The sequence below is a fragment of the Acipenser ruthenus genome, chromosome 20, assembly GCF_902713425.1.
Source record: "Acipenser ruthenus chromosome 20, fAciRut3.2 maternal haplotype, whole genome shotgun sequence".
Lineage (NCBI taxonomy): Eukaryota > Metazoa > Chordata > Actinopteri > Acipenseriformes > Acipenseridae > Acipenser > Acipenser ruthenus.
Window position 1 is genome coordinate 21331242 of NC_081208.1, and position 19956 is coordinate 21351197.

Genomic DNA, 19956 nt, shown 5'->3' on the forward strand with positions numbered 1-19956 from the left:
AAGTCACTTAAGCTCCTTGTGCTCCGTCTTTCGGTGACACGTAGTTGTGACTCTGCAGCTGATGCATAGTTCACACACTCTAGTCTCTGTAAGTCGCCTTGGATAAAGGTGTATGCTGAATAAACAAATAATAATAATAATAATGTGTGAATGATTATCTATTAATAGCCAGTTGGGGGGTGGTGTTTTGAGGAATGAGTTGTCATGCAGGTTATGAACAGTATACATAAGAGGTAGGAGTCACAAGCCTTCACAGAAGCAAACATCCACGATAACTGATAAAAACAGTATAATCTAACGCACTTACTTGATGTTACATGTCAAAGATAGTGAGTGAGATGAGTTAAATACATTTTTCTTACACTTTCTCCTACAGTATTAATTGCTAGTTATTTTAATGGACACCTTGCAAGTTTCTTACTGTACAGTACTTTTTAACAATACCAAATGTCTTGGTTTTCTAAAACCGCCCTTGTGTGTTACTACAAATAACATTGAAAACCAGCCTCTTCTTTTTCAATCATGTTAATGCTTAGTGAGTAATATGAAGAGGTTGACATATCCCTTCATTACTTCACACTCCCTATCCTGTTTTTAGTTTTCTATCCAGGCATTTTTCAAACTGCCTCTCTGTCAAATCTCCCATTTCTATGTGTGTTTGCACAGAAACGTTCATATAAGGCCTCTAATCATCCAGGAAAATAAGAACATAACACATTTCACAGCATATTTGCATTGTCAGTTGATGGTCTTTGTAAGGGTGAAAGGAATTGGCTTTTAAATCGCTCAATGCGGAACTGAATTCCCATTGATTGGTAATTGTAAAGGTGAGGGAAAGGCAGCTTTTCTTGTTGTGAAATTAACATATCCATTAATAGGCTTGTTTGCTTTCCTTTGATATCGGCTGACAAACATCTTAAATTGCATTGTAAATAATGATCTAGTAAGCATAAAACACAGTTATACAGAGCCCACATGATAGGATATCAAACAGGGAAGACATTACATCTTGCTAAATTGTAGATGATCCCTTCAAATTATTTTCTTATTGTATAATTGTGGTGAGTAAGAATGATAAAAAATAAATATAATTTTCTGCAAGTGATAGACATTGAAACTTCTGCACAGTGTCATTTTTTATTTAATTAACTTTCAAAAAAAGTCTAGAAAAGTTAAACTAGCAGTAGAAATAAGTGCATTGGTGTTAACAGCGCTAGTAGAAATGTTACACAAGAGTTAATAGCCTTGATATGTATTTTACTGTTTGTTTTTACTGACACCTTTTGCTATGCTTCCACTTATTCAGAAGCTATTGCTCAAATACAATATTTAGCATTGGGCTGCCTTCAGAGTCATGATTTTATTCCTTTCCTCTTTGCATGCATGCATCAGTGGATCTGCAGTCAGACAGTGCCATCTGGTGCACAGCTACTGTGAATCAACTTTCTTTTAATACATGGCTGGCAATACGCAGTAGTCATGCACAAGCTGGTTCTGGATCTGACCACTGTACAGAACACTGGTGACTCTTCTAGGAAAGGAACTGAAGCCCTGAACTCAGCTAATAGCTTTCCTAACACAGGCTATATACAAAATAGCCATCAGCACCTATATTGATTTAAGTGGAGTATGCTACAAGTACAGTATACTACAAAAGTATATAACACATGTTTTACATCTTTCCCTTCGCTGTGCTTACTGTAGTTTTTATTAAAATTAAATTGTCGTGGGGCTCCCGAGTGGCGCATCCAGTAAAGGTGCTCCACGTGGAGTGCAGGATGCGCTCTATAGTCTGGACATCGCGAGTTCGAGTCCAGGCTTCTCCACAGCCGACCGTGGACGGGAGGTCCTAGGGGGCGGCGTTCAATTGGCCGAGCGCCACCCGGGGGGAGAGAGGGTTAGGTTGGCCAGGGTGTCCTCGGCTCACTGCGCACCAGCGACCCCTGTAGTCGGGCTGGGCGCCTGCGGGCTTGCCTGTAAGCTGCCCGAGAGCTGCGTTGTCCTCCGACGCTGTAGCTCTTGGGTGGCTGCATGGCGAGTCTGCAGTGTGAAAAAAAGCGGTCGGCACACGCTTCGGTGGACAGTGTGTGTTCGTCTTCGCCCTCCCGAGTAAGCGCAGGGGTGGTAGCGGTGAGCTGAGCCTAAAAATAATTGGCCATTTCCAAATTGGGGAGAAAATAACAAAAATAATTGGCAACGACTAAATTAAAAAAAATATTCAGTTGTCGTGAAATAATATATATTCTGACATGCCTTATGTTGAAGTAGCAGACATTTGACATTTTGCATCTTTACCTATAAAAAAAGGGGAAAAGTAACCCTCAGTGTCAAACAGTTTTCAGAGGAACTAAAAAGAATCTGTCACTGTAGCACATTGCCACCGTTTATGTATTTTACCATAAGCAGGTGCCCAGGGTTTACCCCAGGCAACTATAGTGATTCAAGTAGCTCTTCTAGCACACTACATTTTTTCTACAGTAGATGGGTCAGAGATTGTAATAATGGCACTGTCACTCATCTCACTGCCAGAGTTACAGAAGCTGAAGTATGGGTATATCACTGCGGTTGATTTTAAAGCTGCAGAGTTCTGGAACAGCTTACAACAAAACATGTTATCAATACATCTCAGGGTACAATACTATAAGTGGCACACTATAATGCTCATTGCGGTGCAATGCTACCAGAGGCGAGCTTCATTAACCTCATCGCTTTGCTTTACACGGAATGCTACTGTAAGACCAAACATTTCACAGTGGTGTGTCTGTCCTGGCACGAGGCAGTGGTTAACATCATCAGTGTGTAGTTCATTCAGCTGCATGGCGAAACCTGCCCCATACTGCCCCCTCGGGTCTCCAAGCTTCATCTTAATTCGTGCAGTCTCACCGCGCAATCTCCCACAGGGCTATGTGCTCCGGTGCTGTGGGAAGAAGAAAGGTACCTATTCTTTTAATCTTAAATATCCAAATCATGGGTCAGCCACATTCGGCTCAAACTGCTATCAAGTGGGAGACTTATTATCATCTTTGACTTCTGAGAGGGTATTTTTTTATAAGGGCCAGAATTATTATTCTGAGTGGATTCCAGACGCACCGAACTGGCAGATGTATCTGTTGCGTGTTTTACAGCGCTGGTCGTTCCAGTTAAAAGCACTAGCCGCCTGCAGTTCCACACAGTTCCCAAACCTGGAGCAGAGGAGAGAAATGGAGACATCTGGTGGTGAATGAGAGGAACAACATGCACAACAGGTCACAGCATTACACAAACAGTTTGCATCAGTCAGTCACAGTTCAACCACAGTACACCAGCCACAAACCTGTCTTACAATAACAGACGCTGTCAGAATAAGAGGTACTGTATCTTCAAAGAAAAACTGTCACAGAAAAACACCCACACAAACAAAACATTTAAAGGACTAGCTTTCGAATGAGAATGGAACTAGGCTTTTCTAAACAAATTAGTATTTTAAAAGTATAACGTTTGTTTTTTTTTACAACGGTTTTTTTTTACTACATGGTCACTTTTTACTACTCTAGTATAGACACACACAAACACATCAGACACGTATTCGTTCTCATAATAACTCCACCATAACACCAATCTACTAGACTCATTTTGGACATATTCTCACCAAGATTATTAAATTACTACATGATGTGACCACAGCATTTGAAAATCCATCCTGTGTTACACAATGTTCTAGTTGATAGAGCATCATTCAGTCTCACCAGGATCCCTGTCCCTCTCCCTGGCCAACCCACCCCACCCCACCCGCTGCCCCCTCACCTCTGGTTGTCCGGCTGTCCGAAGGCGAAGCTGGTGAAGGCGGGGCTCTCTCCAGTGTCCCAGCGGAACGAATCCTTTGACATTTTATATGTCAGACCTGGGTGAGAGAAACCAGGTATAACAAACCTTCTCAAAAACTTCCTCCCATATAAACAAATGTGATGGGCCACAAGGTATTGCCTCTTAATTAGACCACCAGAAATGAATGGCGATGGAGGCTTTATCAAGCTCTTTATGCCAATACAATTTGCACAATTTATTCTGTGAAAACTGTGCTAACGTTAATGTTCTGAGTTCAGAACCTAACAGACTTCACCGAACAGAATGAAAGCCAATGAAATGCACACATTATTTAAAGCAAAGAGATTCCTCACCAATCCAGAAGTTCTTTGTTTCAAAGTCGGGGTCAGTGACCTCATTTGTGGTTTCTAATTGGCCGAGATAAAAAGCCAGGATGTCCTGAACCTTCTGATTCTTTATCTGTGCTAAAACCCCTCCTTTCTCCTGAAACAGAAGAAGCAGTGGGTTAGAGACTGTGACAGTCTACCACTAAGCACCTCTAAGGAGCTCTAGGTACATCTGTGACATTTCCAATGGTGTTGGACAGTAATCACATTTCAGTTCTTGTCAGGAAATTAGCTGGTATAGTCACATGGTTCGACCTGCCTGACCCCACCCTAGGAGTTACCATTTTGGTACCCTAGCGGCATCTACCTGCAACTGATTTTCATTGTAGATATTGTAACTAAAACTGGGGTGCCTGTGTGGCGTTATGAGCAGCAATCCCTCTGTCTCTCTCAGTCACTTTTTCTTTTCGTCTTTCTGCTTTTCAAACACCTGCTTTTTAAAATAAAGCCATAGCACTCTGACAATAGAGGGGAGGACTACTGTAATTTCCCTTTGATTAATTAAACCATGTGGAACTCATTTAACAGTAAGTTGTATATTAACAGTAGTGTACTGTATACAGTTTAATGATCCCTACAGGTCAGGAACAGCTAACAAAGTCAGATATGGACTAGGCAAGCTGAAAAATGACTTCCAGTTCCAGTTTGGTTGCATAGGATCAATGGGGTGAAATGAGTGAATTGACTTCACAGAGAGAACTTATGCCAACTGTTAATCGGTAAATAGGTTGCAACGCTGAGGCAGCATTTAAAATGGACATTTTAAAAAATTGGGCTAAAACTATTCATCAATAAATATGTATCTTGCGTGATTTGTTCCACCCTTCTGAAGTGCCTCAGGGTTGTCTCTGCCCATCCCAGACCCCAGCTCCTCACCTGGCACTTCATCTTTGCCCCGTAGTAGTTCTCAGCCCCTGGAGACACCATGAAGCACTCCCCGTCGATCCGGACATCGCAGCTGTGAAACGGGAACTCCAGCTTCTCTGAGGCAGGACACACGAGCCAGGCATTATCAATCAGGCATGGATGACAACTGCAGTTTAACTGGCAATAACGTACCCATATTTAAAAACAGATTGAAGTGATACTGCAATGAATCTGTACCAGGAGTGGGATTATATTTACTTATTGCTTTTAATTTATTTTCATACCAGCCCTGATAAAGATCTTGTTTTCAATGTGCTTCCAGTTACACATCACATAGACAACTAGCATCATTAACATAATCCAAGGACATTGGTAAGATGCAATTAAGTGCAATTTTAGCACTGTTTCTCAGGGATGTAGCTGTTTTTAAAACATGGAGGGCATTCCAGATTGTAAGTGCTGTTCATTATTATTCAGTCATTTAGCAGACGCGTCCTTCTTGTTTTCACTGGGAGTCCTTCTTCAGCCCAGTTTTACAGCTCCCCAGATGTTTCAAACTGAGCTGGAACCCACTCCCAGGTTTACGAGACCCTCTTACCTGCGCACTCCGCTCCCCCATATCCCATGTCACACACGCATGAACACTCCTCCTCCCGGTACCGTCCGTGCACACACTGCACGCTGCACCTCACTGTAACACAAACAGGGGTCACTGTACTACAACACACACTCCGTTCTGTCCCTGCACCCTGTGCCATACTGCACCACAAGCATTCTTTGCAGCTCAAGACAGCTGTTTTATTCAAGGTGTCTCTGTCATTAAGTTGTATTGAAAAAGAAAACTGTGCTGGCTGTTAAGAGCAGGGGATTGCTTGTATCAGATGACCATGAATGCATGTTTTACATCTGAGTACAGCAAATACGGTTCATGTTGAATTGAATATGGCTTGTTTCTTACCCTGGCAGAAGCGGCCAGTGAATCCAGGGGCACACTCACAGTGACAGGAGGAGACATTCAGCTGGCCATGGAGCCCACAGCTCATCCTGCATGGGTTCCGAGGGATCTCTGAGAGACACACACAGCATACAGCACTGTCAGCTGCAGAGCAGGGGAGGGACTGCAGTACAGACTGATCTGAGCTTTTAGCGCTCTCATTATTTGAGGGGGATAGGGTTTACATAGTATGTACAGTGGAATTTCAAAAGGGGCTGATGTATTGATAAGCTGTTCTTAATTTGGAACTAGTCAAGAGAAGGGAGTTCATTTAAAACAAATCTCCCTGGCTAACATCAGAATCCTATTAGAACAACATTAGAATAACACTCGCAAAGTGGAAAAAAACAAAACATCTGAACAATATCCCTGTATCAAATGCAACTTAGCATGCCAACATGTTCCTGTGAAGTAAGCCACAAAACCGTATCTCTATGTAATGCATTAAATAAATAAATAAATCATAAATAAACCACTCTCTCTAGATTGGCACTGCAGTAAAGTGATATATTACAAACAAATACAAATCAGAATAGTAAACATGCAGGAATGTTGAAGATTTCATCTGATTTTTAAAAGTGACTTTTGCACAAGAGACATGAGTTCCTCTCATCTAGGAATGGGGTGAAGGCCTCACCGCAGAGCCCCCCGACGTGGTCCCACAGTTTGAAGCAGCCGGACATTCCCGAGGTGCAGAGAGAGCAGTAGGGGCCTTTCTTATAGGGCAGGACCAGCCTGCCGTTCACCTCCCAGTTTCCCCTGAAACAGCATAACAGAGACAGGGTGACACCCTTGAATCACCAACAGTGACCCAAATAGAACACATGTTTGGAATTATGTCATCCAAAATGTGTCTCCTCGTGCACCAATCATGTCCTGTCACTCTCTGCACAATCACTGCCTTTTCTAGAACCTTCTCTATAGGCAGTTCATCCCTAACTTCACTCAAACATAAACTAGAATAAGGTCAAGTAAACAATCATTTTGGCTTGTGTCTTTATCAGTTTACTGATTCAGTGGTATCTTTCTCAGGGCTGGCCCCTCCCTGTGAGTTATAATCCTCATCAATCATTCCTCATTTTGATTCCCAACTTTCACGGGTCCTCATTCCAAATGTTGATTGATCATGTCTCTGTCTGTCTGTCACACTCTACAGTACATGGAGAGTTTTAACAGATTTCTTCTCAATGCTTTTATAATAGGCCCTTTTAAAATTCCCAAACAGATGAAAAAGATGGGGACCATGGACTGTTCGAAACTTTCCCAGGTCAGGTGTGGAAATAACGGTATGGATCTTAGAGTGAAAAATGATGCTCACAAACCCTTTGGTGTTACTGAGAATGCCTACTGTTACACTTTTATGATATTTGAAATTCAGGAGCAACCTTTGGAAGCCTTGGGGGATATGGGGATAGCCATATGATATAAACAAGTTCAATAATGAAAGGAATTAAAATAATTGAAACTGACTGGTAAGTATTGAGTAGCAGAAGAAATACAATTGCATGTGCATCAAACAGTATTTACTCTAGTGTCTATTTCACTGCTTGCTCTAACTGTACTCAGAAATCGAGACAAATGTATTTATAAGATCATCTTTTATTTACAATTTAATAGAAATGTCATAAATTGCATGCACATCTACTATTAAATGTTTTGGTTACAGTTTATAGTTCAAAGTATATGATACAGTAGCTGAAATATATGACTTTTCCCAGTCCCTGGTCATTTATTTTTTTTTAACTTTCCCAGGGTATTTTGTTGACTTTTCACATAGCTGGAGCACCTTGATTTGTTCAGCCTTGAGGATTGAAACACAGTAAATTAATTCTGTAGCTCGTACCTCAAATACAGGGCCATCTGCTGTTCTTGGCTCATGTTTTTAGTTTTTTTGTTTTGTTTTGTTTTTTAATTTATAGTAACATGGAATTCATTATAGAAAGCTGCTTCCCATGTTTTCCTGGTTGTAGGAAGCATTAGAGTCAATAAATTCCAATAAGACTCATAAGAGACACTGAGATTGCCTGATGCTCCCAAAGAATTCCTAAGAACTGCAGGTCACATTTAATTGTGTGTCTCATTGCTTTACCTGTCTTTTTTTAAAGACAAGCAGAGCAAAAGTATTGTATTTGAGGAATGATTGCCACAATAAGTCACTAGCTTTCCGCTTGCTGTCTACTGAGAAGAGTCAGTTGACAGCTGGTGCTCACCCCATGTACACAATCCTACAGCGAAGTGAATCAAACACCTCATTACTCTCTCTCCAGTGCTGCAGGAGTGGTGCCAGCCAGTAACTGGGTTTGAGGAATGCTGCTAACTCAATCAACAGGTAGTGTTTCCTATAACTAGAATGAAAATGATGCTACTATACAGTCAACACCTTTAACTATTGCTTCAAAGGGACAAAGCAAAAACAGCAGTAATAAGTGGAGGTAGCTTTATCAGGAGAGCACCAATAACCTGGCAAAATAAACACTGAAATACAGAGAAAGTGCTGAATCAACAAATATTCCTATTTCGCTCAGTATTCAGAACACTTCAATACTGTACAGGAACTTCAATGTCAACCTTCTAACCATGCTTCTATTTCCAAAGTCATATTAATTAGCATGGAAATCTGTTATTTGACTGTTAAACGAGGCTGATAACAACCAAGGAGCTTGTCCCCATTGTCTGCCATTATATTCTGTCCGGGACATTTCAATGTGGGGACATAAAGCATAGGGTGACATTAACAAAAGTGTTATCATGCGCTTTGACTGTACAGCACATGGACAATGAACACAGTTCTTATTAAAGTTAACTATGGCACACCATGGCAAAAGCATAGCAAATTACAGTTTAGAGCATGGCAGTTCACTGTTAGCCCTGTCGTGGTAGAAAGGACACCTGCCAGGGCTGAAACGTGACCTTCTAGGTAGGTAACCTGCCAGCTGTCCTGTGATTGGCTCACTGTCACTTACCCTGGTGAGTACGCACATACAAACACCTCCCTGCTGGCTCCGCCCTTCTCGCACAAGTGCCGCGCACAACCCAGCCGACTGGAGGTGGCCCACACCAGCTGCAGATAGAGAGTGAGAAAAGCATCACCACACAGGTTAATGATTGTCATATAACTTTTGTTTAGTAATGTTATAGTATACCATGCCTTTCCCCTGATTATGCATTTACTCTGCTTTTATGTGGCGTTTTCTGTTTGCTATGCTCTTGCAATGGCAGTACAGAGAAGGGAGCAGTTATAATGCTGTTACTGGGGTTAGCTGTTTTCCGTTCACAGTGCTAAGCTCACCTGTGTGTAGTGTTGGCAGGTGCTGTTCTGCCTGCACTGGCCGCTGTTGTAGTTGTAGTCCTGCCCTTCGCTGAACCACAGGTTGATGACCTCAGCGAAGGAGGCGGCCCCAGGAGTGAAGTCATGGATGTTCCAGCCCATGTGGTCAGAGTGTCCCTCCTCTAGTGCAGGGTTTAGGGGACAGGAGGATGCTCTCTGCTGGGCCAGCACAGCCAGCTTCTCACTCCAGTCCTGTGGAAAAAGGGAACCAGGACACTTATAAGGACATGGTATCAAGAGCAGTGTAGAGCAGTCCAGGTCTTTGTTCCAACGGCATCCTTAATCATGAAACCCTCAGTCTTAAAGCACTTAATCATTTAATTATAAACCTGTAAATTAACATCACTCCAGGACCGGTCTATAGGATCACAAAATGTAGTATTTTGTGTCCCACAAATGTTGTACTTAAATAATTCCTTGAGTTGTGTTTATTGTGTTTTTTTTTCTTCCAATTATTTGATCCCTCTTTTTCTCTACAAATATGTTCCCTCACCGCAGCAACACCCACACCAGTTCAGGAGAAAACAAATGTTCTGCAGGTTTCTGCTTGAGCTCACCAGTATGACTCACCATGCTAACCACAGGTTGTTCCTTTACCAGGTGAATCATGTCAATTGTATTTTACCATAGTATAGATTTTAGTGCACTCCACTGTATCAGAAATCTCACCAGTCCAGGTTGTTTATATGGCACCAAGGTATGTTTAACTGTACGGACTCAAGCTTCCTCCCTTGCTTGTCACTATGTTACTCCACTACTCAGTGGTAAGAGGTTAGCAATGCATTACACCCATACCTACACAGCACCTTATCATTGATTGTAGAACATTCATTTCAGTATTTGACTATGCTGCTCATTCTCAGTGTCCCTTATGTCTTACCTTATTATTATTATTTATTTCTTAGTAGACGCCCTTATCCAGGGCGACTTACAATTGTTACAAGATATCACATTATACATTATTTCACATTATACAGATATCACATTATTTTTACATACAATTACCCATTTATACAGTTGGGTTTTTACTGGAGCAATCTAGGTAAAGTACCTTGCTCAAGGGTACAACAGCAGTGTCCCCCACTGGGGATTGAACCCACAACCCTCCGGTCAAGAGTCCAGAGCCCTAACCACTACTCCACACTGCTGCCCCAATTTACAGCCCTTACAAACTAATAAACACATTTTACACTTGATGAACAAAATAGCTCTATACATGTTCCTGTAAATTAAAATCAGTGTAACAACAAATATATTTTTTATTCCGTTAGCAGACCTGGCTGATGACATGTATTACCTCCTGCTGCCACAGGTATACCAGGATAATGCATTTTTAGCTCTCAGAGACAGGGTAGCAAGAATTTAAGGCTGCTAATGTTGTAGACAATGTAAGCAAACTAGAAACCAATGGTATGGTTTCTAAGTTTCTAAATAAAAAATGTTAACTGTTACCTATGAATATTTGTTTGTATGAAATTTAACATGGTCATGCGATACTCTAGCTTTAATTTACACCCTGTATAACTGGAAAAAGACAGCATCTCCCCATCGCTCTCTGGTTTCACAGCTTTCCTGAATATAGACTCTTCGCTGGCAGGCCTGTTGATGTGACAAAGCTGCCAGGCCCTACAGGGAGAGATCGCTGTCTGATTTGTGAGATCCTGTTATAGCTTTATTAACCTATGACCTCAACCAGGCTAATGGGACTGGGCTGGCAGCTCCCCTAAGATAGTCGGTGTCTCTGTGGTTTGAAATCATTTTGTACACAGAAAAAGCCCTTAAGTATGAGAAAAAAACAGGTGCTGCAAATTGGTACAAACAATGTAGCAACAAAGTGTCAGTAGAAGTTGCATTTTAACAGGGCTGAATTATCATTGGGAGGCACTTAAATAGAACCAATCTGGTTTAAAAGTTGAATCTCTTAAACATAGATTTACAGCCCTTACAAACTAATAAACACATTTTACACTTTTATAAACAAACCATCTCCCTTCCTACAGATGAACTTGTGACTTGAGCTTTCGTTTCCCTGCTTTCAGCATCTTGTTACCTTATTTTTGTTTCTGCTCCTCGAATTAGCTGTTAGGAAATGGGATGCTGCCTGCAAGGCCCATGCCTCAGCTGTTGGCTACTCTGAGGACTGAGAATCTTGAACCCCTGCCAAATACCATGACCAGCCTGAAGCAGCTGTCTGCGTGAGGAAGGAAGAGATTTCTCCAGGACAACAACACAGACTGACAGCAATGTGACTGCAGGGAAAATGCATTTAGTGAGACAGATCACTAGATTGGAACAGCATTCTACCTGCAGTTAAAATACAATGTAATTAGGGTAAAGTACGGTGGTCTTAAATTACAGTTACAATGCCAATGATGTGTCCAGTGGCTCTCTGGGTAAAAAGCACTATCACTAGGATAAAATTACTGGGGTAGAGTGCTGTAAATGATGCAGACTGGATTAAATTCTGTTTGTGTCAAGTTGCCGATCTTGGCTTTGGCCCATCTAGAGCGCTGCATTTGCCTTACATTAAGTCCTGATTTCAGTAACGTTTAACACCAGTCTGTCTCTGTTATTACTTGTTTTCATGTTTCTAAGTTGAGATGCTTTGTTGTATATCTGTATCTCACTTGTTCCGCACAGTCCCACAGCTAGAGTGAATGAGAAATAAGAGAGAAAGCTCCTCTTGGCAGAGGAGATGTTGCCAGCAATTGAGAACACCCACTGTTTTGTATTGGAATATACATTAGACCAAGGGGTACAAAGGCAGAGATGGGGGGAGGCGATGAACACAGACACAGTGAAAGGTACTGGTAGGCTTCATTCATAACTCCAAGCATTCATAAGTTCTGCATATTAAAGATAAAGATTTAAGATAATTCTGCGGTAAACATCTGTAGTTCTGGGGGCATATTCTGAAGCAAAGGCAAAGAGTTAACAAAACAATTGTAACTGTAAACTGTATATATACTGTATATATATATATATATATATATATATATATATATATATATATATATATATATATATATATATATATATACATATATAAATGTGACATACAGACAGCCACAGAGACACAAACAGGATAACTTAAGCAAAAGAATGTCCTTATCAAGTTTTATTTTATCCCAATTTAATTAGCGGTTCTAGATTTGTATAAAGCTGTAAGGTGTGCAATACATACAGGTGCAGCCCCCTGCACTGCATCCCCAGCTGTTACATTAATATTCTGAGCGGTTCAGTGCTAGTTTTATACTGCAATAAAAAAAAGCATTTTCTTCAATTCTTTATTGTTGCATGTCCCAAGATAATTTCTTCAAATAGAAACACATGCAGCCTAGACAATATAAATTGCTATTAAAATCTAGCTCTGTTGCTGTGCGATACAAGTTAAATTGCAGTTCAGCTACGTTAACCTTGGTTACTCGTCACTAAGCAACAGTTGTCTTCAGAGGCCTGCGCCCAATCTGTGCAAACACAATCTGCTGCATTGTCCAACATCCCAGCTATGAAAAAAACAAAAGTGTATGATGAGCTGAGAATGAGGAAACACGTGTTGTAGAATTCATTAGCAGCTGACTTAAAATAATGCTGTGATTCAAAGCTTAAATTACAAGCCCATCTGCTTTCAATACAATTGCAGTTTAGCTATTGTGAAGGTGCTGCATTTAAAATGGGGTCAGATGAATGTGAAATTCACTGCAGCTGATGCTCAACTGAAGCACTGCAGCTTAGGATCTTTATAACGGCAATGTACGCCACTGGAAACGACTGGATGTACATCGACTCAATATAGATCACTTTACAGTAATCAAAGCCTTGTTGACAGTCTAGCCTAAACCACATTAAAGATCTCTGTGATGTCATTGCAGACTAGTTAGTAGGTTATGGAACACATTCATTGTATTGTCTCAGCTCTCCAGAATGACAGCTGCTACTGAGAAATGCCGTGGAAGTGTGGTGAAAATAAATAAATGAATACATATAAAAACAGAATTAACGAATGAATAATTAAATAGCAAAACAATGTGCCAGTGAAAAGGTTCATTTTTACAGCCAATAATGGATCTCACTGAGAAAAATTATATCATACAGCTGGGTACCAAATAAGAAGACAATAAAGTAACTTAAAGTGTACTGTATACAACAAAACAAAATGGCACTTGACCTCAATATGGAGTGCAGTGCTTTCTCATTAGAAATTCTACCACAGAAAAGGTTATAAGGCGATACGGTCATGGCTCCCATCTGCCCCATAATGCCATCACACTAACACTTGTATTCTCATTGTAACACACATGGTCTTTTACCTATGGCTCTTTTTTTATGACTTTGTTTTATATTTATTTGATTTTATCTTTGGCACAAAACCACAAAACAAATACCAAGTGGTTATACAGTAGTTTGATAGGATACATATACCAAATATCAGTTCTGTTAGACATTATCATAAGTCATTCTATTTGTTTTGTATTAAATCTATCATTAAACTGAAAGCCCAGGCTCTGAGCACAGCTTCCTTGTGTCCAGATATATTCGTGCTAAAGAGGAAGAGAGCGTCTCATTTCTGAATGCAGCGTGAAGTGTGAAAAAGCAGGATTTGCAGATCCAGTTTCCCAGCTTGAAGAAGCTCGAGTGCTCAGGGGGAGTATTTCAGATTTGGAATTCAAATCAGGCTGGGAAAGTATGGGCTCCAGGCAGCAGTTATTGTAAACAAATCCAAAGGGATGCAGACTTTCCCACACTTTGAGTTACCTGCACAGTTCTGCAACCCTGTACCTATATTACAGAATATATACAAATCCCTGGCACTAAACACACAATTAGCATCATGAAAAATGATCCACGGTAGGGGTAGAACGGCTACTAATTTGATAGAGTAGTTGAGGTAAAAAATAGTTGAACAGGTCGACTAGTCGCCACTTTAAAATAGTATTAATAAGACATGTATTTGATAATGACTTGTGCTCTATTTGTGAATGTACTGTTTTGTTTCTGCACTATATTTTAAAATTGCTTGGATTTGTTTTTTAAACTATTTATTATTGTTCTAAAATGTCACTTATATGTTAATGGATTGCACCAGCACTTCCATCCATCTCAAACCGCACACTTTAGAACTACTTCACAATCATTTGATGTGCCATCAGTCGACTACAAGTTTCCTAGGTCGACTGCCACTTTACTATTTGCCCAGTCGACTAGTCAGTGCTTCCCCAATCAACAGTATGTAAAACATATATAGATAAGAACACATGGACAGACAGATTTCTCCATACTGTATAGCCCCAGATACTGATAATTTCAATAACTAGTGCTAAAGACCATTGGATAAGTGGTTTTCTAGATTTAGGTATAACTCTCTCAGCTCTCCAGCACTGTCACCCTGATCTGAATAATGAACAAGAGTACACTTTATTCTCAGCTCTCCAGTGCTGTGTCACCCAGCACCTTCACAAAGAACACTGAAGCTCTGTCTCGCTTTGCTTTGTTTAGTCTTCTTACACTGAATAAAAAGGCCCTACATTAATTAAATACCTGCAGCCAGGTTCAGTACCATGAATGCTGGCACTCCAAAACATCTCTAACGGGCCATTAAGTGGTTAATCATTCCCAACACTCACAGATTGCAATTCTGGCCATTTCATAAGGATCTGACATCAGACTGCTAAAGGTTTTCTACAAAGTTCTTACCCAAAACCTTGTGACCTTGTAAAAGTTTGTTTTATTGTGCATACCATGCTTGCATTATGGGTTTTTTCCCCCCCTGGCATTACTGCATACTACCAAACATTGTAAATATATTTGTGTTCGCCTAATTAATCCATGTGGAATAGCTTATCCAGCATACCAACAATATTGTGAAGTACGCCTGCTTACTACCAGGTTTTATCTGTAATGTATTAACTGGCTTCTGAAATTAATGAAACCTATTCTGCTGTGTGGAAAAGTATGTCTCTCCTTCGTTTGTGGGTAGTTTGCTGGCGCATTGTTTAGATCAATTGACTGTACCCCAAAAACTTCCATACTGATCTGGTATATTTATTGTGTGTGTCCTTTATGATTATCCATTGTTGTTTCTGATCCTGATTTTCAGGAGCATTTATGATGGAATAGTTAGTAAACATGATACATAATGATCTATTAGCAGAAAGAACAACAGAGAATCATAAAGAACACAGGTCAGGTCAGTTATCAAATATCAGGTACAATGCAGATGGCATTTTGAGTCCCTATAATACAATGTTTCCATTGGACACACAACCATGTGACCCCTGTGACACACTCTTACATACGACTAACATTCTGGGACAACAAAAGACACTTTCAAGAGAACAACATATACATGGTAACCGATAAAATAGCAGCAGAGTTTCTGTATAGCATACTGTTGTACATATACTATATAGAGAACAATACATGGGGTAAGCATTACATTCTCATTTATCACACACAACCCCAGGCAGTATTTTTTATAATTCTAAAGTTCCATGTTGCTTCTTGTAGGGTGCTTGCTCTATTTAATCTATGCCAGTGAGTTATTAGCTTGCGCTGTGGTCACGCTCTGTTGCTGGTGTTAATGAGTGTGTGTTTCCCATAATAACCCTGAATTAAAGTTAAAAAAAAAATGATGACCCAAAAAATCCTCAGCACAATAAAAAGGAGATCATTAATAATGTTGATAAAGCTGCCCGGTACCGAAGAGTACAGAGTGTGACTTATTTTGAATTTGTCTGAAAATTCCAAGAATTTCTGTCCTGCCATATAAATAAAATACTATAGTACCATCCAAAAACACTATAGTACATACTGCAGGGTTTTCTTATATGGACTTACATGCCAATTAAATCTACTCAGATGGATCTCCTTTCATAGGTAAGTGTTCCATATTTGTAGTTAATGATTTCTACGTAGTTAATGACTTCAGACTTGCCCCCAATATTTAAATCAGACCTGGTCTCTTCCATTATATGCAAGCAACACCATGCAACTTTTAGAAAAAAAAAAAAATTAGTGAACATTTAAAAAAAAAAATGTAACAATTTTTATTTAATTACTTTTCCGAGCTATAATCTAAAAAAATAAAGGTCTACAGAATAGTGACATTTAATTAACATATCATTTTGGAGCATGGCATATGTTTAAAAGTATTTTAATAATAACGTTTTAGGAGTTGTTACCCTTACAAAATGAACTTTAACAGCACTGCAGTGGTTGGGGCACAAGGGCAGCCTGGGTCGAATGATCTACCGGTACAATCTTTTCAAGCATTTGAACAATAAATACATGAATAAATAACCACAAACATGCTTGCATCTACCTGGTTTTGAAGCATGAGTCTGAGACAATCAGTTTAAATAATATAGTAATCAAAAGCAGGATTTATTATTTTCTAATAGCAGAATACTAGATACAAGAAAAAGTAACTGAAAGTCAAGATACACTGAATGCGCAGCTTTGAAATATTTTTGGAGACGCACGTTCTTATTTATGAGGTGACGGCCCCTTAAGCTTGTTGGCATGGGTACAAGAATACAGTGTACTAAGCCAGTACAGAACACACAGATCTTTGATTAGTACCTACGTGTAGGTGCAGCTAAAACCTAAAAGTGTAAAAAGTTTGCACAACATTAACATCGAAACAATGAAACAAAAAAGAGCTGCAGTAACACATGTAATGTATAAATGTAACGCTGTATTTGGTACCCCTACTATCTAGCTATTTTCCATTACAATTAACAGAGGGACTAGTTTCACTAATACCGAATATAATACAGATTTTTAAGTCTGTTACAGGGTGATAATTATAAAATCCTCTCTGAGAAAAACATATGTCTGCTCAGACAGTCAGTGGGTAGATAGAGTACAATCCCCACATGGGATCAGCAGAACACCTTCATTTGTTGGATAATTACACTTGAACTGAATCCATTCAGCCTCTTTGAAATAATTGCAATACCAAGGAGGCCTATTTGCAGTAATTTAAGTTTTTTTTTTTAATTAAAGTATTCAATTTGCAGGTACTTAAAGTCTGTCCATATTTCTCAGTTCATTTGCACAACATTTGCAAAGGAAAGTGATGTGGTGAAAGGAGTTTCTATCTTCTTGTGAATCCTTTGATCTCTGAATGTATCAGTGTGAACTGGAGCAGGCCCACACATACTGTACGCACAGCACAATTACAAAGAATTAGTTTTCTAAATTCCCCCGAAGAAGCCCACACAATACACGCTTTGGAAGAATGTATCCGCTAAGACACTGTTTGTTTAATTAAAAAACAGGTTTACTCTAAACTTCAGTGATTTGGGATTTGCCTTTTGTTGAATAATAGATAGAATCACAGACATGCTATGATGAAAAGACACTTATTAGTAATAGCTGAAGCAGCCTGTTTTCATTCCCAAAAGTGTTTGAAACTAGTCTTTTGAAATCCTTTTTTTTACACACACAGACTTCAAACATTTATTTTTTTATGTACTGTATATGTATTTCTTTTGAAATTGTCTACATTACTCAAAAGAAGGAAAGCATTATTTGCATAAGAAGAAAAACTAATAACTGGGTTGCAAAATACTTTTGAAAACCTGATTTAGGTCACCAACAAAATTAATTCCAAAGGCAGGGGTGGTCGGTTGTCATTTCATGACCACTATCTTGTGCCCCATGCTGTTTTAGAAATAGCTTTTACCCAGCTACCTTAGCTAATTTGAAGAAAGTAAATTGTTATCAAAGTGAATGCACAGAAAGACAAACTACATAATAACATTTCAAACAGACACCAAGAAATTGCATTTTGCAGGTGTAAAGTTGAACATGATTGGGACACATTGTGGCCATAATCATTTTAATGTACTGTCTATGGGATTATTAACCAGCTCTAATAAAAACAGCTTTCTAAACGTGCTTATAAAATCAAGTCGAAAGAGCTCAACAACAAACCATTTTCTGCATGTTTGCAGAGCCCGGGTAGACTCTGCTCCGGAGTCTGTTGTGCTGGGAGACGATCTGGAAATGTTCTTTGACTCCAAGCCCTGGGGAAAACGAAGTAAAGAGGAAAAAACACTTAAAAAAGAGAGCCAAGTAAACTACAGTACTAAGCTGAAGCGAGCAGCGAGGGGCATCTCCATGGTTACGGAATGCAGAGAATTAAAAAATAATAATTTGAGAAAGAAAAGAACAATTTTCCCTCGGTTTTAATGCAGTCGTTTTAATGTCTTGTACGGTACCATTAATACGCAACAGCAGGACATTTTAAGTTGTAAACAACTGCATTTTTTATTTTAGAATATGTGTTTTACTGACGTACACGTACAAAATAAACTTTTGCGGTTTATTTTCTTTACAGTACCGTATTTTGAAAAAAGTATATTTTTAACGACTAATAAAATATATTTGAAAATCAATACCAGTTTAATTAAAGGTCTTCCAAACACTGCTACTGTAGTGTTATCATAAAGTGCTAACTCAACACAATAACCAAAGTTGAAATATGTACAACAGTATTGTATTTTGTATCTTGCTCTTTATATGTATTTTTTTTTTTGTAGTCGCCCCGGGGTAAGGGCGTCTGTTAATAAATAAATAAATAAATAAATAAATAAATAAATAAATAAATAAATAATATATTTTAAACAATATACTCGCCAAGAAGGCTATTTAGCCTAATTGTTTAGTGATTTTCCAATGAAATAAAAAAAAAAAGTTGTAATGCATTTCCCCTTTAAGCAACGAGACTTTGTGTCCAAACTTGCAAAAATAAATTAAAAACTGGTTACATTTACGAGCTTTTTTCCACGCTCTCGAAACCGCAAATGGTGCTGTGATTCCTATCCTCAAACAGTCCCGCTGTAGTGGTGCTGAAAATATAAGACCGCTTCTCCTTACCAGCTGCAGGTGGAATGGAATTGCCTTGTTTCCCATGGTATATAGCCTGCGAGTCAGAAAGGGCACAAGTCGAAAAAAAGAAGATGCACCACAACGCATATTTCTTTATAACCCACATATCTTAATAACGTCTCCAATAAATCCTCAAACACCTATTTGTTAGAGAGGCCTTTGCCGAACTGAGCTGTGACACGAGCCCTCCTCCCTCTCTCTCTCTCTCTCTCTCTCTCTCTCTCTCTCTCTCTCTCTCTCTCTCTCTCTCTCTCTCTCTCTCTCTCTCTCTCACTCTTGCTTTCAATGGTTTCTGCCCCGTTTTCAGACAGAGCATGGAAGGGGAATGATGCATTAGCGGTTATAATGTCAACAGAATGCGCAACCTCTGACTGTACTTTCCTATGTGGTATCTCATTGTAATTCCTGCACAACAATGACGGCCGAAGTTATATTTGTGTCGGCCGCCCGTGCACGTAAACCTAGAAGTAGATCTGTTAACTGCTTCTGAAGGAATGTTGTGTACCGTACGTCTACTGTATATTGAAATAACTAGCCAATGTTTTTTGTTTTGTTTTTTGTTGAGTGTTTATATATAAAGAGTCAACAAATGCATATTTATACAACTACTTATTATTTACTGTTTTTGTATACAGCATATTGTTTTGCAAATAGCCTACTGTTTAAATTCCTTACATACA

General features: G+C 39.4%; 1 protein-coding gene across 1 annotated transcript; it reads right to left on the bottom strand.

The window, feature by feature from the left end:
- Positions 1 to 1118: 1118 nt before the first annotated feature.
- On the bottom strand, positions 1119 to 19494 carry LOC117425397 (C-type lectin domain family 18 member C-like). Its single transcript, XM_034042301.3, has 12 exons — positions 19265 to 19494; positions 18320 to 18411; positions 9341 to 9571; positions 9015 to 9112; positions 6689 to 6810; positions 6016 to 6123; positions 5656 to 5748; positions 5067 to 5173; positions 4158 to 4287; positions 3784 to 3880; positions 3091 to 3182; positions 1119 to 2917 (listed from the first exon to the last, which is right to left on the bottom strand). The coding sequence occupies exons 1-12, from the start codon at positions 19380 to 19382 to the stop codon at positions 2880 to 2882; spliced, it is 1326 nt and encodes a 441-aa protein (XP_033898192.2). The 5' UTR covers positions 19383 to 19494; the 3' UTR covers positions 1119 to 2879.
- Positions 19495 to 19956: the final 462 nt, after the last annotated feature.

Coding starts and splice junctions, on each gene's coding strand:
- LOC117425397 (XM_034042301.3), bottom strand. CDS start 19,382: ATGTGGGTTATAAAGAAATATGCGTTGTGGTGCATCTTCTTTTTTTCG. Junction 6,124..6,688: donor CCACGTCGGGGGGCTCTGCG/GTGAGGCCTTCA, acceptor TGTGTCTCTCAG/AGATCCCTCGGAACCCATGC. Junction 5,174..5,655: donor TGGGGGAGCGGAGTGCGCAG/GTAAGAGGGTCT, acceptor GTCCTGCCTCAG/AGAAGCTGGAGTTCCCGTTT.